Genomic DNA, 23830 nt, shown 5'->3' with positions numbered 1-23830 from the left:
TGTTAATGTAGATAAATTTGTCAAATATCTCCCCTCTTTATGCACTGCTGAAGCTTCACTTACCTTTGTTCTTTGCCTAAATATGATCTTTATTCAAGCGTTCTGTGGATTACCTTTAATTTTTACACTGGAAACTAAATTAGCAAAGAAAATGCTGACCCTGGGTTAGGATTTTTCAAAGACAAAGTTTGGGAGGACGCCAAAATGTTCAGCCATAGGTCAAAATAGTTTCATTCATGCAGAGGTCCATGTGACTTGTGCAATGGCCAGTATTTATAGCAAGAGTAGCAATTCAATTCCAAGGGTACTTACTCTATTTCAAGTGATAAGATCGCTTGGTATATACGTAAAATCAAGAATCAACTACATGGCCAGTATTTAGTGTAATACTTTATTTTCTATTATACTAAATGAAAGCCAAGAAAATATCAAGTTAATTTTAAAGGCAAATCTTTACTCCTTAAAGCAAAAACTACAAACTGTGGTTCTTCTATATTAGTTATATTTTACATATAAACAAAATCACTAATGTACCTATAAGCTTGGTTTCCTTAAACTACAATGAACCAGAATGGGTGGAAAATAGGTTTACGTTCTGGTGGCAAATAAACACCTTGGGAAAACACATAGCATGCATTTTTTTTAAAGTGTCTACACGCAGGCATAACCAAGCTTTAATAGCCACCACCTCCTCTTCCTTGTCCAAAGTAGCCACTTCCATAGCCTCCCCTGCCACCTCGCTGGAATCCCCCAGATCCTCTGAAGCCTCCACTAGACCCTCTGTAGTCTCCAGAGCCGCCTCTATAGCCACCTCGGGAACCTCCTCTGTAGCCTCCGCCACCACCTCCACCTCCACCATATCCTCCCCGATAGGAGTTGGAGCCACCACCGTAGCCTCCATTACCATAGCCTCCCCCACCTCTGTAGCCTCCACTACCATAACCTCCACTGCTGTAGCCACTGCTGTAGCCCCCCCCACCATACCCAGAACCTCCCCTTCTGTATCCACTTCCGTTGTCATATCAAGCCATCTTGGGAGGACGTGGACCATCTCCATACCTGGGAAAAGCACAAAACCAACACTTCAGCAAAGCATTCTTGATACATCTCAAATAGTCACCAAACACACACATTTAGTCATATTTGAAAATTTAAGGCATAAAGAGAATGAAGTCAAATGCACAAATACAAACTGAAATGAAATAAATCTGCTTTTCCAAAATAGACACAGAAAGTGACATCAATGTTTTTTAAAAATTCTTTCTGGTTCATTATCAAAGGTCTGGAGTCTTGGCAGTATGTCCACAAAACACAACTTAGGATAACCCTCTTTCGCTCAGTTCAACAATATAGTGTTTGAAGAAAGCAAGTATTATTTTTTAGTATATGTGCTGCCGAAGCGAGCACGAAAGCAAGTATTATTAAATAATACGTTAGGAAGAGTTTCCCGGAGCTGGCAATAAACTATTTGATCTTTATTACCAAATATTTTCTTGCATTAACTCTGAAATACGTTTCTGAAAAATGTCTTTGGTAATCTGTTCACACCTAAATCTGTTTCATATGACAAATAAAATGCGGACTACTGAAAAATTGCAGGGATGGCCGGTTAGCTCAGTTGGTTACAGTTGGTGCTGATAACACCAAGGTCAAGAGTTCAGATTCAGATTTCTGTATCTGCCAACTGACATAAAAAAAAAAAAAAACCCGAAAAACTGCAGAAATCTGAGTATTTTACCAACAACCCAATTCAGCGTAACGTGAAGCTATTCTTAGAGACTAGCACTACAGTTCAGCAGCTGTCCACATCAGAAATATGGCTGTGATCTCTCTCTTCATCCCTTCACTGCACTGCTCCCCCATTAGCACTACAGTTCAGTAGCTGTCCACATCAGAAATATGCCTGTGATCTCTCTCTTCATCCCTTCACTGCACTGCTCCCCCATTTTAATCCATCGGTAACCAATTCTTAACGAATCGACCACGAACCTGTCTAAACCAGTCACTTCCCCCATTCAATTCTCTCTACTGTAATCTGGACTACCATCATATTTGTACATCCTAAACTTTCTTGTATTTGTCCTGTCTGTTCTAGTTTCTGGACTTTTGTCTTTCATAGAAGTAGGTTATATGTGCAGCCTCTTTGCTCACCACCCCTCCTGCCAAAAATAATCTCTCTTTTCCTTGAACACCCACGAGCACTTCATTTGTAACTGCCTATGACACTTAGTTTCTATTTTTGTTTTTGAAGATTCCCCTTCTCAAGAATTCTTCCATACATCTGACCAACTGGGAGGTCCACAACATGGCATAAGAGCACAGTTTTAGGAGCCACACTGCCTGGGTTTGAATTTGATATACCAGTTAGCAGCTGGATGACCTTGGGTCTTAACTTATCTGCGCCTATTTTCTTTATTTGTATTAAAGGGAATAATAATCTATATTAGAAAAGCACTAGGCAGAGTGCCTGGAACACACTAAGTACTTTGTGTTTAATAAATAAAGTTTAAAAAGTAATTAACTCACTTATAACAAAAATGGAAAACCAGAATCCATAAAGTACTTAATAATTCTGCTATATTAAAATTATAATGGTTTACAACTAAATACAGTAAGTGATCGTTGATAAGGAGATTAAAGAACATTTTTGGATAAATAATTTGAAAATTTTTAATACATTTGTATATTATATAGTATTATTGGAATACTTAACTTTTTAGATTGTGACTGTGATAGTGTGGCCATGTTCTTAAAAGACAAATGAAATATATGGATGTAAAATGTAAGTGTTTGCAACTTCATCACAAATGATTAAGCAAATGTCACAAAATGACAAAAGTTAGTGAACCTAAATAAAGACTATATGGGTGTACGCTGTACTATTCTTCTGTCTTTTCTGTAGATATCAAATATTTCCAAATAAAAAATTACAGGCCAAAAAAAAAAAAAAAAAGAAGAGAAAAAAGCAGAAGCAAATAAAACATTTTAAAAATTAAGAGAAATTTCATACTTCTTTCCTTTAATATATCCATGGCCTTCTATTTTCCAAAGATAAACCCTGATGCTTTTCACTTAAGGAAGAAGTAATTTAACCCCTCATCAGTATTTTCTTTAGAGATGTGACTGAGGACTGTATAGGCTGTCACTTCGAAGCCATGTGACCCACTCTGGACTATGTATATACTTTTAATAAGGTCATTCTCTATGTCTAACATGCACTGATGTAGTAGACAGGTTATTAATACAGAGACAAACAAAAGTAAGTTACATTCTTTTGTTCTGAATGCGTTAGCCAGAACTAAATTCCATAGTTAGTGCTTGTCTAGAATTCTGCCTCTATCAATGAACTCTGGTATTCTAGGCCTGCATAAGATTTCTATCTTCTGCTCGGTTCAAAGAGAAGTTAATGCGGTACTTACCGTGTACTGCCAATCATAAGGTTGATACCAGCAACCGAAGGCCTAGAGATCTGGCGAATTGTGTTCAGCATACGTTCATTTACAGGGTCCAACTGGCTGAGGATATCAGGTTGTTTGGTGACTTCAACAACCAGAGCCTCCATCGCTGCTCGAAGAGCAGTGATGCAGGAAGCAGCTTCATGAGATATTTGCAGTTTGATCCTAAAACGGAGAAAAACAACTTAAAAAAAATAAGAGAGGGAATACAAGCAGAAAAAGACTTATTTCTCAATTTCACTCATGGCAATCACACAATAAATTTAACTTCTTAACAAGTATGAATTCTTTAAACTATTGTAATAGCCTCAGACGTAGGCAAGTATTAACAAGGATGAAGAGTAACAATGGGCTGGCTGGTATCCCAGTTGGTTAGAGCACAGTGCTGGTAACACCAAGGCCCTGGGTTCAATCCCTGTACCAGCCAGCTGCCAAAAAAAAAAAAAAAGAAACAATAATTTGCAGCAACCTCTTGCAATTCACTGCTAGTTATTGGCAGGAATCTTAAACCATTAAGTCTATCAAGCCAAATATGGCTATCAATACAGATCAGCCTCCAATAAAAGAATAAATTAAGAAACTCAGAATGTTGGAGTTTTCTAGGTTTTCAAGACTATGGCTAAACCTATTGACTGTCCACTAAGCACTATTCCATTTTTGCCAGGTGCTTATCACAAGTTTCTGACCAATGTAGAGAGTACGCAAAAGAGGTACCCAAGATCCAGTTAGATTCTAATTCCATGATGACAGTATTCACAGGGGTGGAGGCAGCTCAAATTCCTAATGCACTTGCTTCTACTGGTATAGTTAATTTAAGAATTTAGTTTATAACAAACCATACTACCAAGATTTGCCACTCTCCAAGAAAAGAGGTTATAAAGCACTACATTTGAGCCATCATATTTTGCCATGTTTGTTTCACAAATTAGATGAGCCCCTGAATTCCATCACATCTCAATTCTAAGACTTGAGTTTGGAGTTCACATCTGAAAATCCGTACCAGTCATCTACAAGCACAATCTGCCCATCGGATTGGACTTTCTTGGAGGCAAAGAGAAGTAACTGCAGAGGGGTGACTAAGGTCATGCCTTTAGCAGAGATGGCTCGGGTTCGAATCTGTGGATGGAGAAAGAAGGAAGAGGGAAACGATCGACATTCCAACTGCCAATATTGCCATATAATTACAACTATGCTTTAGACATTAAAACTCATGTTCCCAATTATTAGTAAATACAGACAACTTGTATTTTCAATGTAAACTTTTCTAAACTAATATTTTCTTACCTTTTCACCAAATACAAAGAAGGGAGACGGGTACTTCATGTCTTGGCTGCTAAAAGGACAATTAACAGATGATTTGTGGATAAGTGCATTACGCCCTTCAGTGGTGAGAATCTTTCTCTTTTCCTTATGATAGCATACGTTGGGGTACACACCAAAAGCCAGGAGAGAGATAACAACATCCAAGTTATTATCTGGTCCAGTGTTAGTAAATACTTGTGTTAGCAAACAATCTGTTGAAGAAGAAGAAGAAGAAAAAAAATCAGGTAACTAGGTAATCTTCACGTCACTCCACTGAAGAGAATTAAGAGAAGTGACTTCTCCCCCAACCCTCATTTTCAAATAACCCATCTATAAAACTTTCTCTCTTCTCAGAACGCTTGCACCCAATTAAGTTCAAGGAGAAATTTTGCTGAATCTCCACAATCAGAAAACTAAAATGTCTCTATTCTCTTACAGACTTAACCATAACATAAGACTGAGATGTTACTTTAAAAAATATCCCAATCAGCCATCTACTCTCAGAATAATAGAATGAAAGGACCACAGTCAAAGTATTTATCTGCTACTCTTTCCTTTTTCTTTTTTTCTTTTTTGGTGGTTGGCCAGTACAGGGATCTGAACCCTTGACCTTGATACTGTAAAACTGTGCTCTAACCAACTGCCACCCTTAAATAGTTGTTGCTTGTAGAGAAGATGGAGTGAAAGTCTAAGAGGACACGCACGGTCATGAAGGCTGTTTTCATCCCGAGTACACTTCATGAGTGCTACATCATCGATTAGAAACTGTGAGAGTTGACGCGTGAAGAGCACAGACATAGTTTGCTTTAGGCAAACCCGAGTTCTAGTCTTACAACCTCCTAATTGAATGAATTTGGACAAGTAATTTACACTTGTGTCTGTTTTGTTATCTATAAAATAAGGTAATAACATCTGCATCTCAGGATTGTTGTAAAGATTCTATCATATAAAAAATGCTCTTTCCCTTTCTCTTGATTATTGAGAAAAGCTTACAACAGAAGAGAACTACTTTGTTTAGTTATTTAGGTTATATCTTTATAAAACTTGCCATCTTGCCCAAAAACCTTGTCTCTCAACTAAACAGATCCGAATTCTGGTAATGCATTCCGGTTCTTGACATTTTAGGAAATAATTCTCTTAACACAGTTGGAAAAGAAAAGTATAAAGCTCAACTTTATATCAAGAAACTAATAGCTGGATTATTCTTTCTACATCACAAGGTCCTCTGTAATTGTCTCTACATTACAAGTTTAAATTAAAGCCATTTAAAATGGACTGATAAATCCCTTCTCAAACTATTACTTGAGGTTATTCAACAAGGTGCTCATTCTGAAAGCAAGAGCAGTGTTTATGAGATAAATAGATTTAAAAAAACTTCTGTTGGTCGAAGCAGCACAACGCTTAAAACATTTATCATCTGTCTACTACACCGCAATTGCTTTCACTGCCTTTAGGCATCATAACCTTACGCTTCCTTTTTTTAAAAACTGAATTAATGTGAAAAACTGATGTTGCCACAATTCAAAGAACTGAGAAATAGCTGGAAACACAGAAAAATAATAGGGTCTAAAGTTTGAAGCTCAAGTATAATGCACTGCCAATGTGCATGTAGTACATAAATGTCACTTCAAATATTATCTAAAGAATGGGAAAAGTCTTACCTTCGGGAAATCCAGAATTAATCAGAATCTCTTTGAGCTGAACTTTGGCTTCCCAAGTCATTCTCAGTGTAGCCATATTGAGTCTCTTGTGCTCACAAAAACGTATCTCTGCTTCTTCTCCACCCATTCTAAAATAAATTGGTATGATACGGAGTTATTCTCACAGGCCAGAGAACTAGACACTAGACACAGTTCACCCAAATCTCACAATAATTCTCTTTCAAGCCCATACCTAGCATCATCCCAGGCCTGAAATACTGACAAAAGGGCCACATGATCAGAAAATCTGTTTCCAGCAAAATTTCGATGGACATAGCCCAGCCGCTTCCCTTCACTGATGAAAGGCTCTGGAAAGCAGGTAGCAGCAGAAATGGTACAGACGGCATCTCCCACACTGAAACACAAACAGTTAAATTCAGACTAGACTACAGTCTTGTTGCCAGCAGCTTGGGCAGTATTGACAACTGTGGGTCATGTGCTTCAGAGTCTTTACTGGCTTTGATACTGCTTTTATTAGCACTGAAATTGGCTTAACAAAGAACTTTACAGTTGCTCTCTCCAGAAGCAGAAAGGGAAAAAGTAATGACTTCTAACATTAATGGCTGCATATTTACCACAAATTATGACCAAGTATTATATTTTTCCTTTCCTATTCTCTCTCCTCCATTTTACCAAATCTCTTAATCTTCAAAACTGTCTGATAATATATACCCTTTTCCTAATGCTATTCTCTTTCAAGGAACAACTAAATTAACCGCCTGGGAGAAAATGCCCTTCCCTTTTGAGAAATCAGTGCTCCTTCTCCCACAGTGTTTCTTACTTCATACTTCTCTCGGTACCTAGGTACGCCACTTCTCTTAATAACATTTAGTTTTTTCTTCTGTCTGAGCCCATCCTGCTTTTATGGAGAAGGGGATAAGCTTCTAAAACTGTCCTACCCACTTAACTATAACCAGTTAAACAAAGCACTTACTAGAAAATACACCCCATTATCATCATTTTGCCAAGACGGGGCTCAATGGGGAGTTTAGCCAGGATTCTTCCCAGAGGAGTCAACTCATCATTGGCATCTAATGCATCAAGCTCTGTGGGGAGATATTCCTTGGTGAGCAGAAATAGTAATAAACACTCCTTTAACCTATGCAAAGATGAAACATTTCTTTGTATATTAAGGTTACAGATAGTGCACTTAAGATTTCATCACTGGTCAAGCCGACTGTTAGCACTATGTCCACAGCCAACAATTCTCTCCACTCAAACACAGAAATACAGAACAAAACTAAATTCTGGAGTACATAATACAAAGAAGGATTAGAACCAGTCCATGAAAAGTCTATAAACACAGTAGTAATTGTAAAAGCAGCATAAGTACCTACACGCCATAAATCTGACTTGCATCTGTTGATGACTTTTAGAGAAAAAAATGAAATCTGGAGAAGAAAAATCTGAAGTTCACATAGCAAATTCAAATGCAGATCCATCTGGCTCCAAGGGCCTTATTTTTTTCACTATACTTTACTGCTTCTATAATAAGTCTGACAAACAACCAGGCAAGTAACTAAGCCAGCTGCTCAGGTCCTGAGACAGGAGTCATGGGCCTCAGCCCCGATCCTTCCCCCATCGCACCCCTGCCCCGCAACAACATCTTAGAATGTACTTATTAGACACGTGGGTTTCTTTGGGCTGTGTGACTTATCTACTCATATCCTTCACCAAATTTCTGATTAGATTTTTCTAACTCATTTTTAAGAGCTCTTTTTGCATTAAGGATGTAAATCTTTGAGTGTTAAATCTGTTACTTATCAACTGACTTCAAATTTAATTTGTGATGTTTCCCTTCGTTTCTACGTTGAGAAAATAATTTGCTATCTAAACATTAAATAAAAAAAAAGTTTGAAAAGAAAAAATAAATGTTCTAAGACATGCACACAAAATGGTGTGGGTATCATGAGTAATTCATGTTCTAATATTTAAGTACTAACTGAAAAATGACATCCTGACCTTTTAAAAATACTTTTTAAAAATAAATCTCATTATCCCCTTCTCTCATGGGGTTCACTATAACAGATAGTGACCATACCAAGTCCCTAAGGTAACACTGGAAGCCTTCTTATCACAGTCCTGTTGACTGTACCTTCACCTATACCTTCATCTTGATTCTTCTGTTAAATGTTACCTGCCAGGATAAGACAGACAGCATAAATGGACACCTGTGTTCAGTATGTCTGCACTTGTAAGTACCTCTGAGAGTGTGCTCTGCTTCAATCACAGCATCCAAAGGTGGAGGTTCAATTGCCTTGGCCAGGAATTGGCCGATTCCTCCCAGACGCAGAAGTTTGATGCTCAAAGCAATTTCATGCAATGGTGTTCGGAACATCTCTGGTGTCATGTGGGTTTCAAGTCTAAGAGAAAACAAGCATAAAATAACAATTCTCCTTGTGTATTTGCAGATGGTAGTTTAATAAGATCTTTGCAGAAAGATAATCTGGGAGACAGAGCTACCTTTTCCTCATCCCTTAGCACAGAGCCTTTTATCACTCACTACAAACACTTTCTCTGGACAAGATTTAAGCTGGCTGAGTAGCAGCTTCTGACTTTACCCTTACAACCTGATGGCATTTTCAGCTGAGGAGTGAAGGAGGATGAAAAAATGATCCAAAGTCCCTAATGTCATTACCCCCACCTATGGCTTCTTCAGGTCTCATCTGCTGACAAACACGGGTTAAAAATGGTAACGAGACTTTTTGTGGTAGACAAAACCTCCACAACCTCCCCATCTTCCTAGTCCATATAATTTTAGTGCCACTGGAAAGGATATTACAGGTAATCTAACCCTTTAAAATTCTAATAAATAAGTTATTATAATAAATTAACACGATAATAGCAAACATTTACTGAGAGCTTACTATGTGCCAGGCACTGTTCTAAGTATTCTACATTAACGTATTTAATTCTCACGCCAACCCTTTGGTTAGGTATTATTTACCATCTTCCTTTTACAAGTGAGACAACAGGTTAAGTAACTTAATGTCATTTTATAGAATGGGAGAAACAGAGGCCTAATGAGTGTAAATACTTATGATGAATTGTATTAGGCACAAACACTATGAAAACTCAGGTATCTACATTTCTAATTCAGGTTGTTCCCTATAAACCATTCATGATAAAGATTCATGGGGAACATTTACATGTGATTCCAAACACTGCTCGCAAGACTTAGATCAGCTTAAATCAGGCTAACATACATGCACATGACATCTGTTTCTCATCCTATAGAGAAAAATACAAAAATCCCTTAATAGGGGTCAATTCATGCCGTTACTAACTAGCAGGTGGTTTTACTCTAAGATGTTAAAGAGTAAGTACTTGTCCCTTCAGTTCAAGGGACAATCTAATGTTTAAAAAGAATGAGATGTTTTCCAAATGTTACAGCCAGTCTCCTGAGTTAACTTCTGATGGTCAAGTAAATCTATACTTACAACTGCCAAGGAGCCATATGTTACCAACATAAAAGCAAATCAAGCATCTTTGATTTTTTCTTCAGCATATTTTATATATCTGGTCACCTATATCATTCTATCCCACGTTACTTTACTGACGTATGCCACGTGGATGTCCAGAAACATATAATTACAAATATATCTTAAATCTATAATTCAGAAAGATAAGAATATTTTTAATCAGTAGGTCCCATCCACCAACATTCCCAAAAAGGCCCTGTAGTATAAATGGAAATGGACAGAATTAAGAGACTTGGATTTCAGTCCTGGCTCTGGTACAGTCTTGGGGAAATCAGCTAAACTCCCTAAGCTTTAATTTCCTTATCCAAACAATGCCTTCTACTTCCCAGGGACATGATGAAGATTATATGAGACAAGTTAGTGGTAACACCGAGGAGAAAAAAGAAGAAATATTCTATAAATACAAAGATATTGTTATTTTAACTTACATTTTTCATGAAGTTAACCACTCTATAAATATCAGTAATTCCAAAGTGACAAAGCTATGTGGAACCAAAAAAATGTCCATATATTGTACTTTTAGTAGGTAAAATGGTATCAAACACAGCACCATCGAAAATTTCTGATTTCTCTTCATTCGTATCACAATCTTGTTATCCAAGCTAAGCTTCCTCCAATATATTTAACTGGAGGTATTTATGCACTGAGTTCATTAAGTTCACAGCAGGGTATAAGGAGGCTGGGGGGACTGCACATTGTGAGGATGTTTAAAGTGTTAGAAAAAACTTCAGTTTTTATTGAAGAATTGATCTTACCTCTCAAAACGAGCTCGACTACAGAGGTGAAAGCAGAATCCAGGCCGTACACGGCCAGCTTGCCCTTTCCGCTGCTCAAGGTTTGTTTTGGATGCCCATACTGTAGCATAGTTAGTCAATTGTTGTGAGCAGTGAACAGTTTCACTTTCTGTCTAAATAGTAAAGAGCGGTTAACATATGTACAACCAATAACTATTACACAAGTAAATCCACTGAGTGGTGGATACTCTCCATACCTACCTTTCATGCCTATTTGTGAATGGCACAATTAAGAATCAGCAATTTGACTCTACACCCTCCTAGCTGTCAACATACATGTGCTACTTACGAGCTGGATTGCCTTGGCCAAGTTAAATAACCTTTTTGTGCCTTATCTTCCTCATTTGAAAATGAGTGTACTACTGCTATCTACCTTACAGGTTTTTATGAGTATTTATAAACATTGACGTGAATTAGTAAACATAAAGCATTCACGTAGGATCTGGTACATACATGTAAGTGCGTGATAATTATTCAAGCCATCTCTACTCTAAAGTTTAATGTAATTTTTAGGATATCTATGATCTAAAGGTTATATGCGGAACCGGAATATGTGGACGATGTCACACCACACCTCATCAAGCAGTGCCTGTGTGGTCCTTTTGAAACTAAGCAACTTCAGATTTCTTCAGTGTCGCACACACAGGCAGCTATTTCTAAATGACTGGCATTGGCATAGAATGCTACTCACCATTCCCTAAAATGGGCATGGGCAAGTTATTTTCAGTTGCCAGGACAGGTTGAGGATCTACATAGAAAAGACATGGGGCACAGTTAGATATAACCAAACTTCAACTTTGTCGTCCTCTATGCGTGTCAATTTCCATATAATTACCTTATATACAACACCTCCCTGTGTATTTCCCAGGGTCATCTCATACCAAATACAAAGTCACTGAATTCTTAAAGGAGTGTCCATCAGGTAGGACACCTGTCAGGTACTAAGTATTGGTCATCCTTACACAACAAACAGCATCCATTGTGTGGCAGTGGTCAATGGAAACACCCAACGGGAAATAAGCAAAACACCAGCAGACAAAAGCAGCAGGAAGCAGTCAGAAGTTACAGTGTTAAGGTTTGTCACTTTCGACCATGACAAATGATAGATATGATCAACATGAACAATTACTCTTAATTATCAATTACCTATTTATAGATGGACAATAATTTTGAAGTACAGAACACAAGAGTTTAAAAATAAGGTGTTTTTGATTCTGTTAACTGATAAGAAGTTTCCAGTTGGTAACAATGGGACAGTCAAACAGGTTCCCTGGGAACTTACTTGCAGGAATCAATGACATAAACAACATCATTTATAGTAATGCTTGTTTCAGCAATATTTGTGGACAAAATAACCTGTGAAAAAACGATATAAGAAAAATTATATCAGAAAATTTTCCTATTCCGTACTTGAAAGGACTGATTTGCTTGCTTATTTAACAAATGACGAAAGAATTACAGAAGTCTTAAAAAATCACTCACCCCTTAACTGGATAATGAGAAACTTACTAAGTTCAGCAAGAAAAGATTCCTTTTTCTCTCCTCAATTGAGATGGGTTACAAGGCTGGTAACATTTGCAGGCTATGTCACTTACAACCTCATCATTGTAACAGTTAATATTTACCTTGGTTGGGGCCGAGCTGTGGCGCACTTGGGAGAGTGTGGCGCTGGGAGCACGGCGACGCTCCCGCCGCGGGTTCGGATCCTATATAGGAATGGCCGGTGCACTCACTGGTTGAGTGCCGGTCACGAAAAAGACACACACACACACACACACACACACACACACACACACACACACACACACACACACACACAAAATTTACCTTAGTTATTCCAACTGGTACTGGATCAAATACTTTGCGCTGCTCCTCTCTGCTCCTCTCGAGGAATCTGAGAATGCAGAGGCAGAATCTGATAACGATGACTTCCTGTAACAATACAGAAAGGTTAAGGACTAAAAATAGGGCTGGGCTGGTCAATTCCAAATGCTTCTGCATAGTATAAATCAAATTCCAGCCAGGCAAAAAAACCAACACAGCTCCAGGAACATTAAGGGTTTCAATGTACTTAAGCAGAGCTTCAATGAGTTCAAAAGGAGTTTCCTTTTCATTCAACTGAGACATGCTCATCTTTGTTTCTGGACCATATTCGTCACCACAGACAGGTTGCAATTAGCCTGCAAAAAATAGAGATATATTTTAGATTGTCTCAATTACTACAGCTCATAAGAAAAGTCTTCTAGATTTGTTCTTTATGTTCAAATGAAATCGAATGTCATTAATAATTCTAGCTGACTAATCATATACTAACATACAGAATTTCCAAAAATATAGAATCTACATCCATATAGAATTTTTCTACTGACTAATGTTTTCTATAGGACATGACTAAAACTCAAGGACAAACTTTTAAATTTGACTCTGAAACTTCTAATGGCTCCTTCTACTGAGTATATTTCTTTCTTAAGACTATTAACTCTTGGTTTTTAAAAAATATTTTCCTTACTGATCAATGAACTCCTCCTTATCATCTAATAATCTTGGGTCATCTTCATCTATCTCTGAAATAATGTAGTCTGAATTTTCCAAAAGGTCTGCCTTAGACTTAGAATCAACGATAAACCAAGACCTAGGTAATAAGAAACAAAGTTGTTACATTTGGTTGATTTTTCCTGTTAAACTTTCTAAATTGTTATTCATCCTCGGGTCTTCTGAATTGAAATATACAATCTCAGGTTATTTTCTATCAAATTCTACATTGCTAGCTGTCTTAGCCCATTTATTCTATTCAAATTTTCAGATGCAAGATCCATTTTTATACTATCATTTGTCCACCTCTCAAGCATCACTCTTACATTTTATACAGGCTCCCAAGTACCAAGTTTTTACAGTCTTTCCTGTATTTCTAAATATGGATCTAACCAACCTTTCAGAGGATAAAAGAACTTTAAAGAAGGAAAATGTGAAAATTCAGGTGAAGCATTCAAGATGAAAGATTGGTTTCTGGTGTCTTGGACCACAGAAGTCTTAAAAAATCACTCACCCCTTAAATGGATAATGAGAAACTTACTAAGTTCAGCAAGAAAAGATTCCTTTTTCTCTCCTCAATTGAGATGCGTTACAAGGCTGGTAACATTTGCAGGCTATGTCACTTACAACCTCATCATTGTAACAGTTAATATTTACCTTGGTTGGGGCAGAGCCCTGGCGCTCTTGGGAGCGCGCGGCGCTTCTCTTGGGAGCGCGCGGCGCTTCTCTTGGGAGCGCGCGGCGCTTCTCTTGGGAGCGCGCGGCGCTTCTCTTGGGAGCGCGCGGCGCTTCTCTTGGGAGCGCGCGGCGCTTCTCTTGGGAGCGCGCGGCGCTTCTCTTGGGAGAGAGTGGTGTTCTTCATGCATTTAAAAAAGTATCAGATGGTGCAATGACTCCCACATGCAGAGTTCTTGTAATTCCAGTTCTGAATATGCTGGGTTCAGGCTTTGTACAGAATCGGGAACCTCTAAAGTTATCTTGCTAAAACAAGAATGTTTTCAGCTGCAAAGAATTAAATTTCCAAGGCTTCTCGATGTTGGAATATTTGCCACACAGTGATTTATGATGTTAGGGCTAGACTGATGTATATCATAACGTATGCTGTTTCTACTTCTAGGTTCCCCAAACTGGCCACTATTTAGGAATCAACTTCCTATGGCAGAAGAAAACATCTCTGCCCACATTCATTCCACCTGCGCCCTTTTCTGCCTTCCTGACATTTTTACACAGGAAAAATACCATCTTTTAGAATAATAAAATCTGAATCAGATAGAAAAAAGGAAATTTTCCCTAGGGCAGATTTATTACAATCATTGAATTCAGAAGTGAAGAGAATTTAAAGTAGGGCTATTAACCATGTAGAGCTTTTACACCATGAGTCTTCATTCTTTGAAGTGTACATGAGATTATGATATCTACCTATCTATCTGTCTAAATTTACATAAGGAGGTTTAAAACTCCTCAGGAAATGATGCTTTCTTTCTTTCTTTAACCACTAATATAATGTCAAAATAGCTTCTGTTTCCTTTTCTTTAATTGAATCTCATCACTTCCCTTGTGGAAAGCCAAGTTTTATTTCTCAAGCTCTTTACCACAGTAGCGCTTTGAATTGTTGAAATCATTCTGCGTTCATTTCCACACACCCAGATGATAGGACATGGATGTCTTTTAATCTTTTCCCAGAAGTTGTAAATAGCGACACCAGATTTTAGTGGCTGGTAAAGGATTATGTAAATTGTAGTAATCTAAGACATTGGACACACTTTAAAGAAAAGGGAACTGAGTTAAAGAAAGTTGGATGTGATTCTTTAATGCCTGGGAAACTTTACAGTGGAGTGTATTAAAAAATTCTTCCCAGAGAGTTTGCAATCAATATTCATTCCAGTAAATTCAAATACCCTAAGCAGGTGATTGAAATTAATCTGAATGGTTGTAACAAAAATGGGGAAAAGGAGGAAGGAGGGGTGAAGAACAGAGCAAAAATAAGATTCAAGACTCCAAATATAGAGGAATTAAAGGTTATAATGTCAAAGGGATTTTTTTTAAGTAAAAAAATAAGAAAGAAGTAATATGCCACATAAAAGAGCCTGAGATGGTCTTTTAAATATCCCTGCAAAAAACAAAACAAACAAACAAAAAAACCAGTACATTTAAGGGACACGGGTAGAATGCTCCTGAGCAGAAATTCATGTTCTAATAACTGAGGAAGAGTAAAACAGCATTGATGAATGGTGGCATGACTGTCTCCTAGGTTTTCTACATGTTGGAGAAAGGTAAACAGTACACTCATCCTGCAGCCTTGCAGATGATGAAAATGACCACATTTGTCTGTGTCACAGTAATAAGACGACAGAAGTACACGAAGAACTAGAGTATGGTGTCACTGCTGTGACTCATGTTGTAGAGTGTTTTTACTCTGAGATCTTGTAATTTGGCATTATTTCCACTAAACTGTGCTGTCTTGCCTGGCTATTGCTTTATTATTGAATAAACACCCTGAGCAAGGTCCCCAAACAGCTGTTAGAAATGTGGAAGTTACACGTGTTTCCTGGGGAAGGAGGTGGGTTGAAGGATGTGAGGCAAGGAGAAGATGACCAAATTGGTCAGGACCGTCAGGGTGAACCTGCTCCCTGTTCTCAGTAGCATTTGTCTCACTAACACAAACTACATTCTAATGGTGAAAACTGTAGAAGGCTGCAGCAATTTATTCAGTAGTGGCCTGTTTACATATGAAAACTCCTTTCTTAGACTGTGGGGAATTAGAGAATGAGGTATTGAAGTCCTTGAAGGATAATTTTGGTGACTAGTGGTGTCCTTTTTTAATAATAGCTAGAATTTATTGACTGCTTAGTAGGAATAGTCCCTGTGTTAAGAACTGTGTAAACTTTTAAAATTCTCATAATGACTCTATGTATTATTATCCCCATTTTAAAGCAGAAGACGGGGACATAGAGAAATGAAGGAACGTGTCTGAGGTCATCCAATGAATAAGTGAAAGAGCTTGGATTTAACCCAGGCCTTAACCTCTACGCTACGTGGCTTCTACTTCCTTCTCACTGATGAAAATGAAAATACTTCTCTTAAGTACTTGGTTTGGGAATGAAAGTCAGGTGTGTAAATAACCTTGACTATGGGTAATTGGTTTCAGGCTCATCTCATCCTACTCTTGGCCCTCTCCCCATATTTACTCTGTATTTCGGTGTGTCTTCCTATACATCCTTATGCTTCCTCCTCCTTGCCTTGGAGCTTTTTCTCTTCTGTAAGTGCCCTGTGACCCCTGCCCCACTCTTGCCCTCTGTTGCTTAGACCTGACTCTAGCTTCATTTGCATTTATTTCTTTGGCTCTCTCTCTCATTCCCTCCTTCACTTCCCTTCCCAGTGCTATCATCCCTACTTAGTACTAGTATCAAAGTATGATGATGCAAGAAAGCCATGCAAGATGACCTTGGCAAGGGCCGGCCTGTGGCTCACTCGGGAGAGTGCGGTGCTGATAACACCAGGGCCACAGGTTCGGATCCTATATAGGGATGGCCGGTTAGCTCACTGGGTGAGCGTGGTGCTGACAACAAGATGACCTTGACAAGTCCAGATAATAATGTTTCCATACTATCTAGCCGGTGGTCTCAGAGGCAGCTTCGATCTGACAACCCTCCCTGAAACAGACGGAAACTGTTCTGTGACTGAGAGAACAAGGTGGAGGGTCTGACTCAGAGTCAGTGTCAAGGTTGACTTAGCCTTCATTTCCTGAAGGACCCAGTACATTAGATTTTGTTTTGTTTTGTTTTGTCATGGTAATTTTATTTCTTGGCTTGGAGGTTACACATCGTGGTAGAGATGACTTCATACCTAGAAAATTTTTATTAAACATTTTACCAATTCTAGAGTATTTTACCATCTTGGGGATTTTAATATGATTTAATACATTTAGCTAAAATCTCTGCACTCATTAAAAATCTGTGGTTTGAGCATAACTACTGCCTAAACACTCTTGCTCTACACTACGTGCCTGAAGGTCCCCGAGGGTGGCTGGAAGTTTTGCATGATTTCCTTATACTCTCAGCCAAGGCATCTGTCTGGTATCTTCTTCCATTGTTATGAAGTGTGATTCTCGTTGGCTGGGAAATCAACGTGTACAGCAGATCCCATAGTGCTCCGTTCCTTCCCTCTCTTTCTATTCTTCAGCTACACAGTTCTTCAAGTCTCTTTAAAATTCATGTTTGGCTCTCTGCCACCTCAGGACCTTTGCCTCCGCTGTCGCCCCAGAGTCTTCCCCCTGCTGACTCCTCCTAACCCTTATGATCCCAGCTTTAGCTTTATTTCCTCTGGGAAGCTCTCCCTGAAGCCTTGGCCAGGTTAGCTCCCTCTGAAGTTAAATGCTTCCATGGGGCTCAACTTCCCTATTATGATAGTCATCACATAAATAATTAGTTTTTTGTAAATATAAATAAAGAGTACTCAATAAGTATCAGTTTAATTAGTGAATTAATTCTGCCCAGGAGTCTGTTTTCTTAGAAGGAAAAACCTTAGAAACTGCGTTAGTAGGTTGCACACGTTGCCATCTGAGCATGTCTTCCTTCCTCTACGGGCCACTGCAGTGGGTTGGAAAAGGCTCATGCACTGTGGTTCTGCATATTGCCAAGGGTGCCTGAGGTGCACAACACAGTTCTAGTTGTCCCCTCGGCTGTCTGGTTTGGGCTTCTGCCCCTGGCCACCTACTCCCTGTGCTTACAAGATTTACACCTCCCCTTGAGACAGAAGTTTTGCTCTGTAACCCACCAAAGATGACTGTAAGAGGAGGTCCTGTCCTGGCTTTTCTCCTTCCTGAGTTTAGATTATGTCACAATCTTAATCTTTCCATTTGGTTTCTGAAATTACTTTTTTAGTCTTCACATTCAAGAATCATCTCTTGGAGTTAATACTTTTATTATTTTTATATTTTTTATTCATTTTTTCTTCTCTGTAATGGTTTATCATTAAAAAATTAAACAATAATAATTACTATAAATGTATAATTTACAAAAGCCCTATATTTGTCCATAGGGTTTATACATATAAGCATTACAGTACATTCATTTGAAAAACTAAAATTAGTTATAAGAACATGAATTGATTTGAAAGGATATTTATAGCCTGGATATACATAAAAAAGTAAGTAACTATATAAATAAAGAGTCATAAGTTTACATAAATATAAGAAGCATTAAATTCTAAAATATTTTCTCTATGGTATTCCTGAATTTTCACTAATTAAAAACTCTGTAATAAAATATCTTAAGGTCCATATAACAAGTATTAAGAGATTAAAGATTCCATTGCATTCTAAAATGTAGTCTTTGTTGGATTCAAAATGCTGCGTAATCATCTGTAGAAGTAGTGTGGGTAAACAGCAGGAGGCTTTAGCAGGAGTAAATCCTGACTGTGGGAGAATCCAACCTCTGTGTTCCTGACACACTGCCGTCCATCTGCATCTTCTTTGGCTGCGTGGAGAGTGAAGACATAGAAGAAGTAACCTGCAAGTTTGCAGAGAGAGTCCCTGCTGATGCAGCAGCTAAGCCACGAATGTCCTTTGGTCTAAATTTTTTTCTCCATGAAGGTGCTCTCCTAAAGCTTTTATCATCGTCTTCATCAAATCTTCTGTCAGTCCCCATGACCAAAAGGTTGTTAAATTCTCTTTGTAAGACAGCACGAGCCTGTATATTCCGCGTTGGGATCTGTAACAATAGCGCCAGTGCGTTGAAGTCAAAGGTTTCATCTAAGGCCAGAAGGGCACCGTGAACGCCACTCCCTAAAAGATTCTTTGCATATGCTTTAAGGCCAATTGACAGGATCCAGCGAATCACTCGATCATTGCTCCAAACAAGCACATCTTTTACTTCATGCTGACTTTCTTCTCTTTTTCTTTCCAGTTCTTTTCGGTCATAGTTTAATCTTCTCAGGCACATCATTCCACACTGGAAACTGTTTCTGTGGAAACCGTCGACCATTTTCAGCTGCCCGCGGAGGTCCTTCTTGGTCAGGTGGTCCAGCATCCTGGCGTCCACCAGGCACTGCATGAAGTAGCTGCAGTACTGAGGGAGGCCCAGGCTGGGCAGCCACTCGTTCCCAATCCACTCGTGGTTCATGTCCCCATATGCGAGTGTCGTTCGTGACGTGGGAGGGGCGGACGGGCTGGTAAGAGACATGATCTCTTGGATGGCCAGCCTCAGCTTCAGCCTATGCAGGGGGTTGCTGATGCCGATCTCACGCTTCATCTCGGTGTCCGACAGGGTTGACATGATGGCCCCGCTCTTCACGTTGGCTCGGCAGGCAGCCACATACCAGGCGGGCATCCCCACCCAGAGCTCCAACCACACAACTACGGTTGGCCCATCCCACTGGGCAAAAGGCAAACCTTGTCTTCGGGCTTCATTGAGCAATTCATGCTTTTTTGGAAGTTTACGATTTTTTTCAGCCTGTCCTCCCAATTTGCTCAGTGACAAGGCATCTTGAGATGCATTATCTGTCTTTGAAACAGCAGGGTGTCGTAATGATTCTTTGCCAGCTTGTCCAGGTCGGCCCTTTTCTTTCTTGCCAAACAAGCGGCCGATAGAGGACTTGATGCCCTTCTTCTTTGGGGCTTTGTGGCGCAAGTCTTGGCTGCTGTTACTACTGCTGGGATTGCTCACGGGACCATCCTGGCAGCCTGTCGAGTTTCTCACGTCCCTGACGTCCTCATCTTCACCATCAGACACATCGACATTGCTCTCAAAAGCTTGTGCTGCATTTGCTAAGACACTAGCCTGTTGGGCACGTTCCCAATCCTCTTCATTAAGAGTTTGTACCTTGGAAGGCTCATCCCGTAGAGCAGCTAGGCGGCCTTTCTGGGGGCGCCGCAACACTGCACTGGTGCTGTAGGAATCTGTGTGACTGTCTGCCACAGGGCACCTGAAATCTGGGACACTGCCCAAGTGGGGTCGGCCATGATGAAGTGAAGCACCTCTTAGTCTCATTTGGTCTAGTTCAGCCCTCAATGCTTCAATGATTAAGACCAGCTGATCCTTATCATGTTGTGTATCTTCCAATTGCTTTTTTGCATTTTCAACTTCTCCTAACAGAGAATTCTTTTCTTCTAGAGCAGCCATTCTCTCTTTCAGATGAAGCTGGAGCCTCTCATTAGATTCTGAAAGAAGCTTGTCAACAGTGTCTGATAAACTTTTATTATGCTCTTCATTCATTTTTTCTCTCTGCCTTGCCCGCTGCAGTTCTTGGTTCTTTTCCTCCAGCTGTGCCTCCATCTGTCTTAACCTTCCTTCTGTGTTGCCCTGTCTCTCTTCAGCCTTCGAGAGCGCTGCCACCCTCTGCGCCAGCTCCGCCTCCACCTCCGGGAGTGTCTCGGCTTTCCTCATGGTCTGCTGCAGCTTTTGCTCCACTAATTCCAGCCGTTCCTGTAACTGGCGGTTTTTATCCTCAGTCTGGCGATGCATAGAGTCTTTGTTTGCAATTTCATTTTCAAGTTTATCATTGAGGTCATGCACAGACATGGCTTCACGCTGTGCAGCGAGGGAGCATTTTTCAAGAGTAGTGATTCTCTCTTCCATGTCTTCCTTTTGGACCATGGCTTCTCGAATGTCCCATTGCAATTTCGTGTTCATCTCCTCAGATTTGATCAAGTCTTCCCTGGCCGTGTAAAGATCTTCCTCCAGCTCTGCCACGTGACTGATTCTCTCTTCCATGTCTTCCATTAGGGCCATGGCTTCACGAATGTCCCTTTGCAATTTCATGTTCATCTCCTCAGATTTGATCAAGTCTTCCCTGGCCGTGTAGAGATCTTCCTCCAGCTCTGCCACGTGACTGATTCTCTCTTCCATGTTTTCGTTTTGGGCCATGGCTTCACGAATGTCCCTTTGCAATTTCAAGTTCATCTCCTCAGATTTGATCAAGTCTTCCCTGGCCGTGTAGAGATCTTCCTCTAGCTTTGCCACGTGACTGGAGAGGGCGGCCAGTTGCTCTTTCATTTGGCTCTGCTCCCTCAATTGCTTGTCTATGACTTCCTGGAGCTCTATTACTTTAGCAAGGTCCTCCTCGTGGCTTAACGAACCATCAGAAGATCTCTTTCCATTCATGCTCAGGGTATTTTCTTGTTCATGGTTCATGTCAAGTGCTCCATCTGTTAGTGTTTTTTTCTGCTTATTCTGTTCTTTAAGAATCTTTAGCTCTTCGTGTGTGGCACCTAATTCTTCTTCTAACAAACCACACCTTTCAAGTGCTACTCGTAATCTCTCTCTCAGCTTTTCATCCAGAGTTTTGTGGTGCTCAAACAACGACTTCAGTGCTTTGAGCACTTCGACTTCGCTGGACACACGTGCTGGGGACTGTGCCTGTCTCTTCACCACGGTCATCCTGAGAGACCTCTCGTGCCTAGAGACAAGGCATTCCAGATGTTCTAAAAGCAGCCTGGTGTTGTTCCTTTCTGCTTTCAGTTCAGCAATTTCTCCTTCCCTTTCAAGGAGCTCCTCCCTGCATACATTCAGTTCCTTCATAAGTGCAGCAAACTCCTGCGGAAGTGCAGTTTTGAGCTGTCTCTGCAAGGAATCTCTTTCATGACCAACTTCATGTAATTTCCCCTGGGTTAATGCCAGCATTTCTTGAGTCTCTCTAAGAGTGTCAAGAAGTCGGTCCCTTTCTTCTAGCATGGAGACGATCAACTGTTCTATATGTGAATCTGCGTCTGCCTGTGAAGGGGAGCTGGATGCATGGCCCCCACTTCCTCCTGGGGAGCCTTCGGCTTCACTGATGGTTGGCATCACCTCACGCATCATCTGCAAATGAAAGACCCAGACTAGAATCATTAAGAGCAGAATACAGGTTCCCGTAAATCTGCAATTACATAAGTATCTGCAGCTAATACATGAAAGGTTCACAGCCTCTTTATTCTCAGATGTGTTACACTTTGTATGCAAATAAGTTGGGAAAGCATACACCGGCAAATATTAAGTGCAGGAACACACACCATGAAGATACTCACAGGGACAATAACCCTGTGAAGGGGTCAAGACCAGGGGACTGTGTAGGGACCCAAATGCCCCAAGGGATCACACCCCGATCACATAAGCCCTTCTCGGCCACACCCGATCATGGCGCTGGTTGCCCTTCTCTTCCGTATTCTCCTTCCCGCCAGCACGAATTACACACCAATCAGCTCCCCCCAAACCCCATGCGGTATGCTAAGTAGGGATTGTATTTTAAGCCAATCAGCTTTCCACTTAAAGCCCTATATATGTGTGTGTGCTGCCTAATAAACGGGCTCTCTCCGGTGGATCGCCAACTGGTGTTGACTCGTCCTTTCATTTGGTGCGGAAACCTGGGACGGAGTTTCTCTCGAGCGGTGACACTTTTCAGAGCGCAGTGACAGCACCTTCCGAGTCGCCCCTCAGGGCTCCCTCGAGCTGTAACACTCCATCCTGCCAGGACTGGCCTCCCTTTCACCGCTCACCATTGACGGTCCACCCTCGTCCATTGTTTTTGGCGCTGGCTTCTTCCACTCACCACCGGCTCATCATTAGGTAAGCCCCCTTTTCTAAAGAGCACCGGCCATTTTCAGGCTACCACAGGGAGTCTAGATTGTCCGGTAGCTCCTAACACCCATACCCACCCCACCACGGTCTTCACGACCACTATAACAGGTTCCAAAGCCCCGGTAAACTTTTACTTTCATTTCTGGAGGTTAAAAGCCCCATTCTGTTCTCTCCTTCCCTCTTTCACCCTCTTGTCCACCACTCTCTTCTAATCTCTGTCCGATTTCCGTCTCTCTCCACTTCCCAGGTCTGGGACCCGACCAGAAAATCCTGGCACTAGGTTCCTTCAGGCACCGGGCTTTTGCCCTAGAGAAGTGGAGGTCTGAGTGATGACCCACACCTCCCTTCTTTCCTCCTGGTTCGTACGTGAACCTGCCGGGACTGACGAGACCTACTGGGGACGACCTCTAGGATCCTGTCTTTCAGAACCGGCCGAAGGATCTGTCTTATCACTAATCTCTGTCCGATTTCTGTCTAAATTCCCATTAAGAGACCAGAATGGGCGCTTCCTCCTCCTCCCTAGGGGACTCTCCACTTCAGTGCCTTCTGAACAACCTCACGAACCTTTCCCTCAGGCCGGATATTGAGCCCAAACTCCTCACCAAATTCTGTACACAAGATTGGCCTTATTATCCTTTAGATAATCAAAACACATGGCCCCCTGAGGGCACACTAGATCCTAACATTCTACGAGACCTCTTTAACTACTGCCAGCGCCTAAAAAAATGGAAGGAGATCCCCTACATCCAGGCTTTTTGCCTCTTGGCTCAGAACCCCGCCCTCTGCTCCTCCTGTGCTCCCTCTCAAGTCCTTTTAGCCTGTAAACACTCTTCACAGTCACCCCTCGATCCTTGCACCTTTGACCCTGCTGATGAACCCCCACCTTACCGATCTCCTCCTCCCCCAGTGCCTCCGGCGTCCGCTCCTCCTCCACCATTATCCACGTCACCTTCTGCACCTCCAGCGCCATCCACTCCGCCGTCTTTACCCTCACCTACCCCTGACCCACTA

At 40.6% G+C, this 23830-nt stretch overlaps 1 protein-coding gene and 1 pseudogene across 1 annotated transcript; both read right to left on the bottom strand.

Moving 5' to 3' along the window:
- Positions 1–657: 657 nt before the first annotated feature.
- On the bottom strand, positions 658–14887 carry LOC134384402 (ATP-dependent RNA helicase A-like; annotated as a pseudogene).
- Positions 14888–18661: 3774 nt separating this feature from the next.
- LOC134384536 (liprin-alpha-1-like) lies at positions 18662–22063 on the bottom strand. Its single transcript, XM_063106095.1, has 2 exons — positions 21143–22063; positions 18662–20872 (listed from the first exon to the last, which is right to left on the bottom strand). The coding sequence occupies exons 1-2, from the start codon at positions 22061–22063 to the stop codon at positions 18662–18664; spliced, it is 3132 nt and encodes a 1043-aa protein (XP_062962165.1).
- Positions 22064–23830: the final 1767 nt, after the last annotated feature.

The sequence above is a fragment of the Cynocephalus volans genome, chromosome 8 (assembly GCF_027409185.1).
Source record: "Cynocephalus volans isolate mCynVol1 chromosome 8, mCynVol1.pri, whole genome shotgun sequence".
In the NCBI taxonomy this organism is placed as follows: domain Eukaryota; kingdom Metazoa; phylum Chordata; class Mammalia; order Dermoptera; family Cynocephalidae; genus Cynocephalus; species Cynocephalus volans.
The sequence above is the reverse complement of the archived record's forward strand: the minus strand, read 5'-3'. Positions and strand labels throughout refer to the sequence as shown.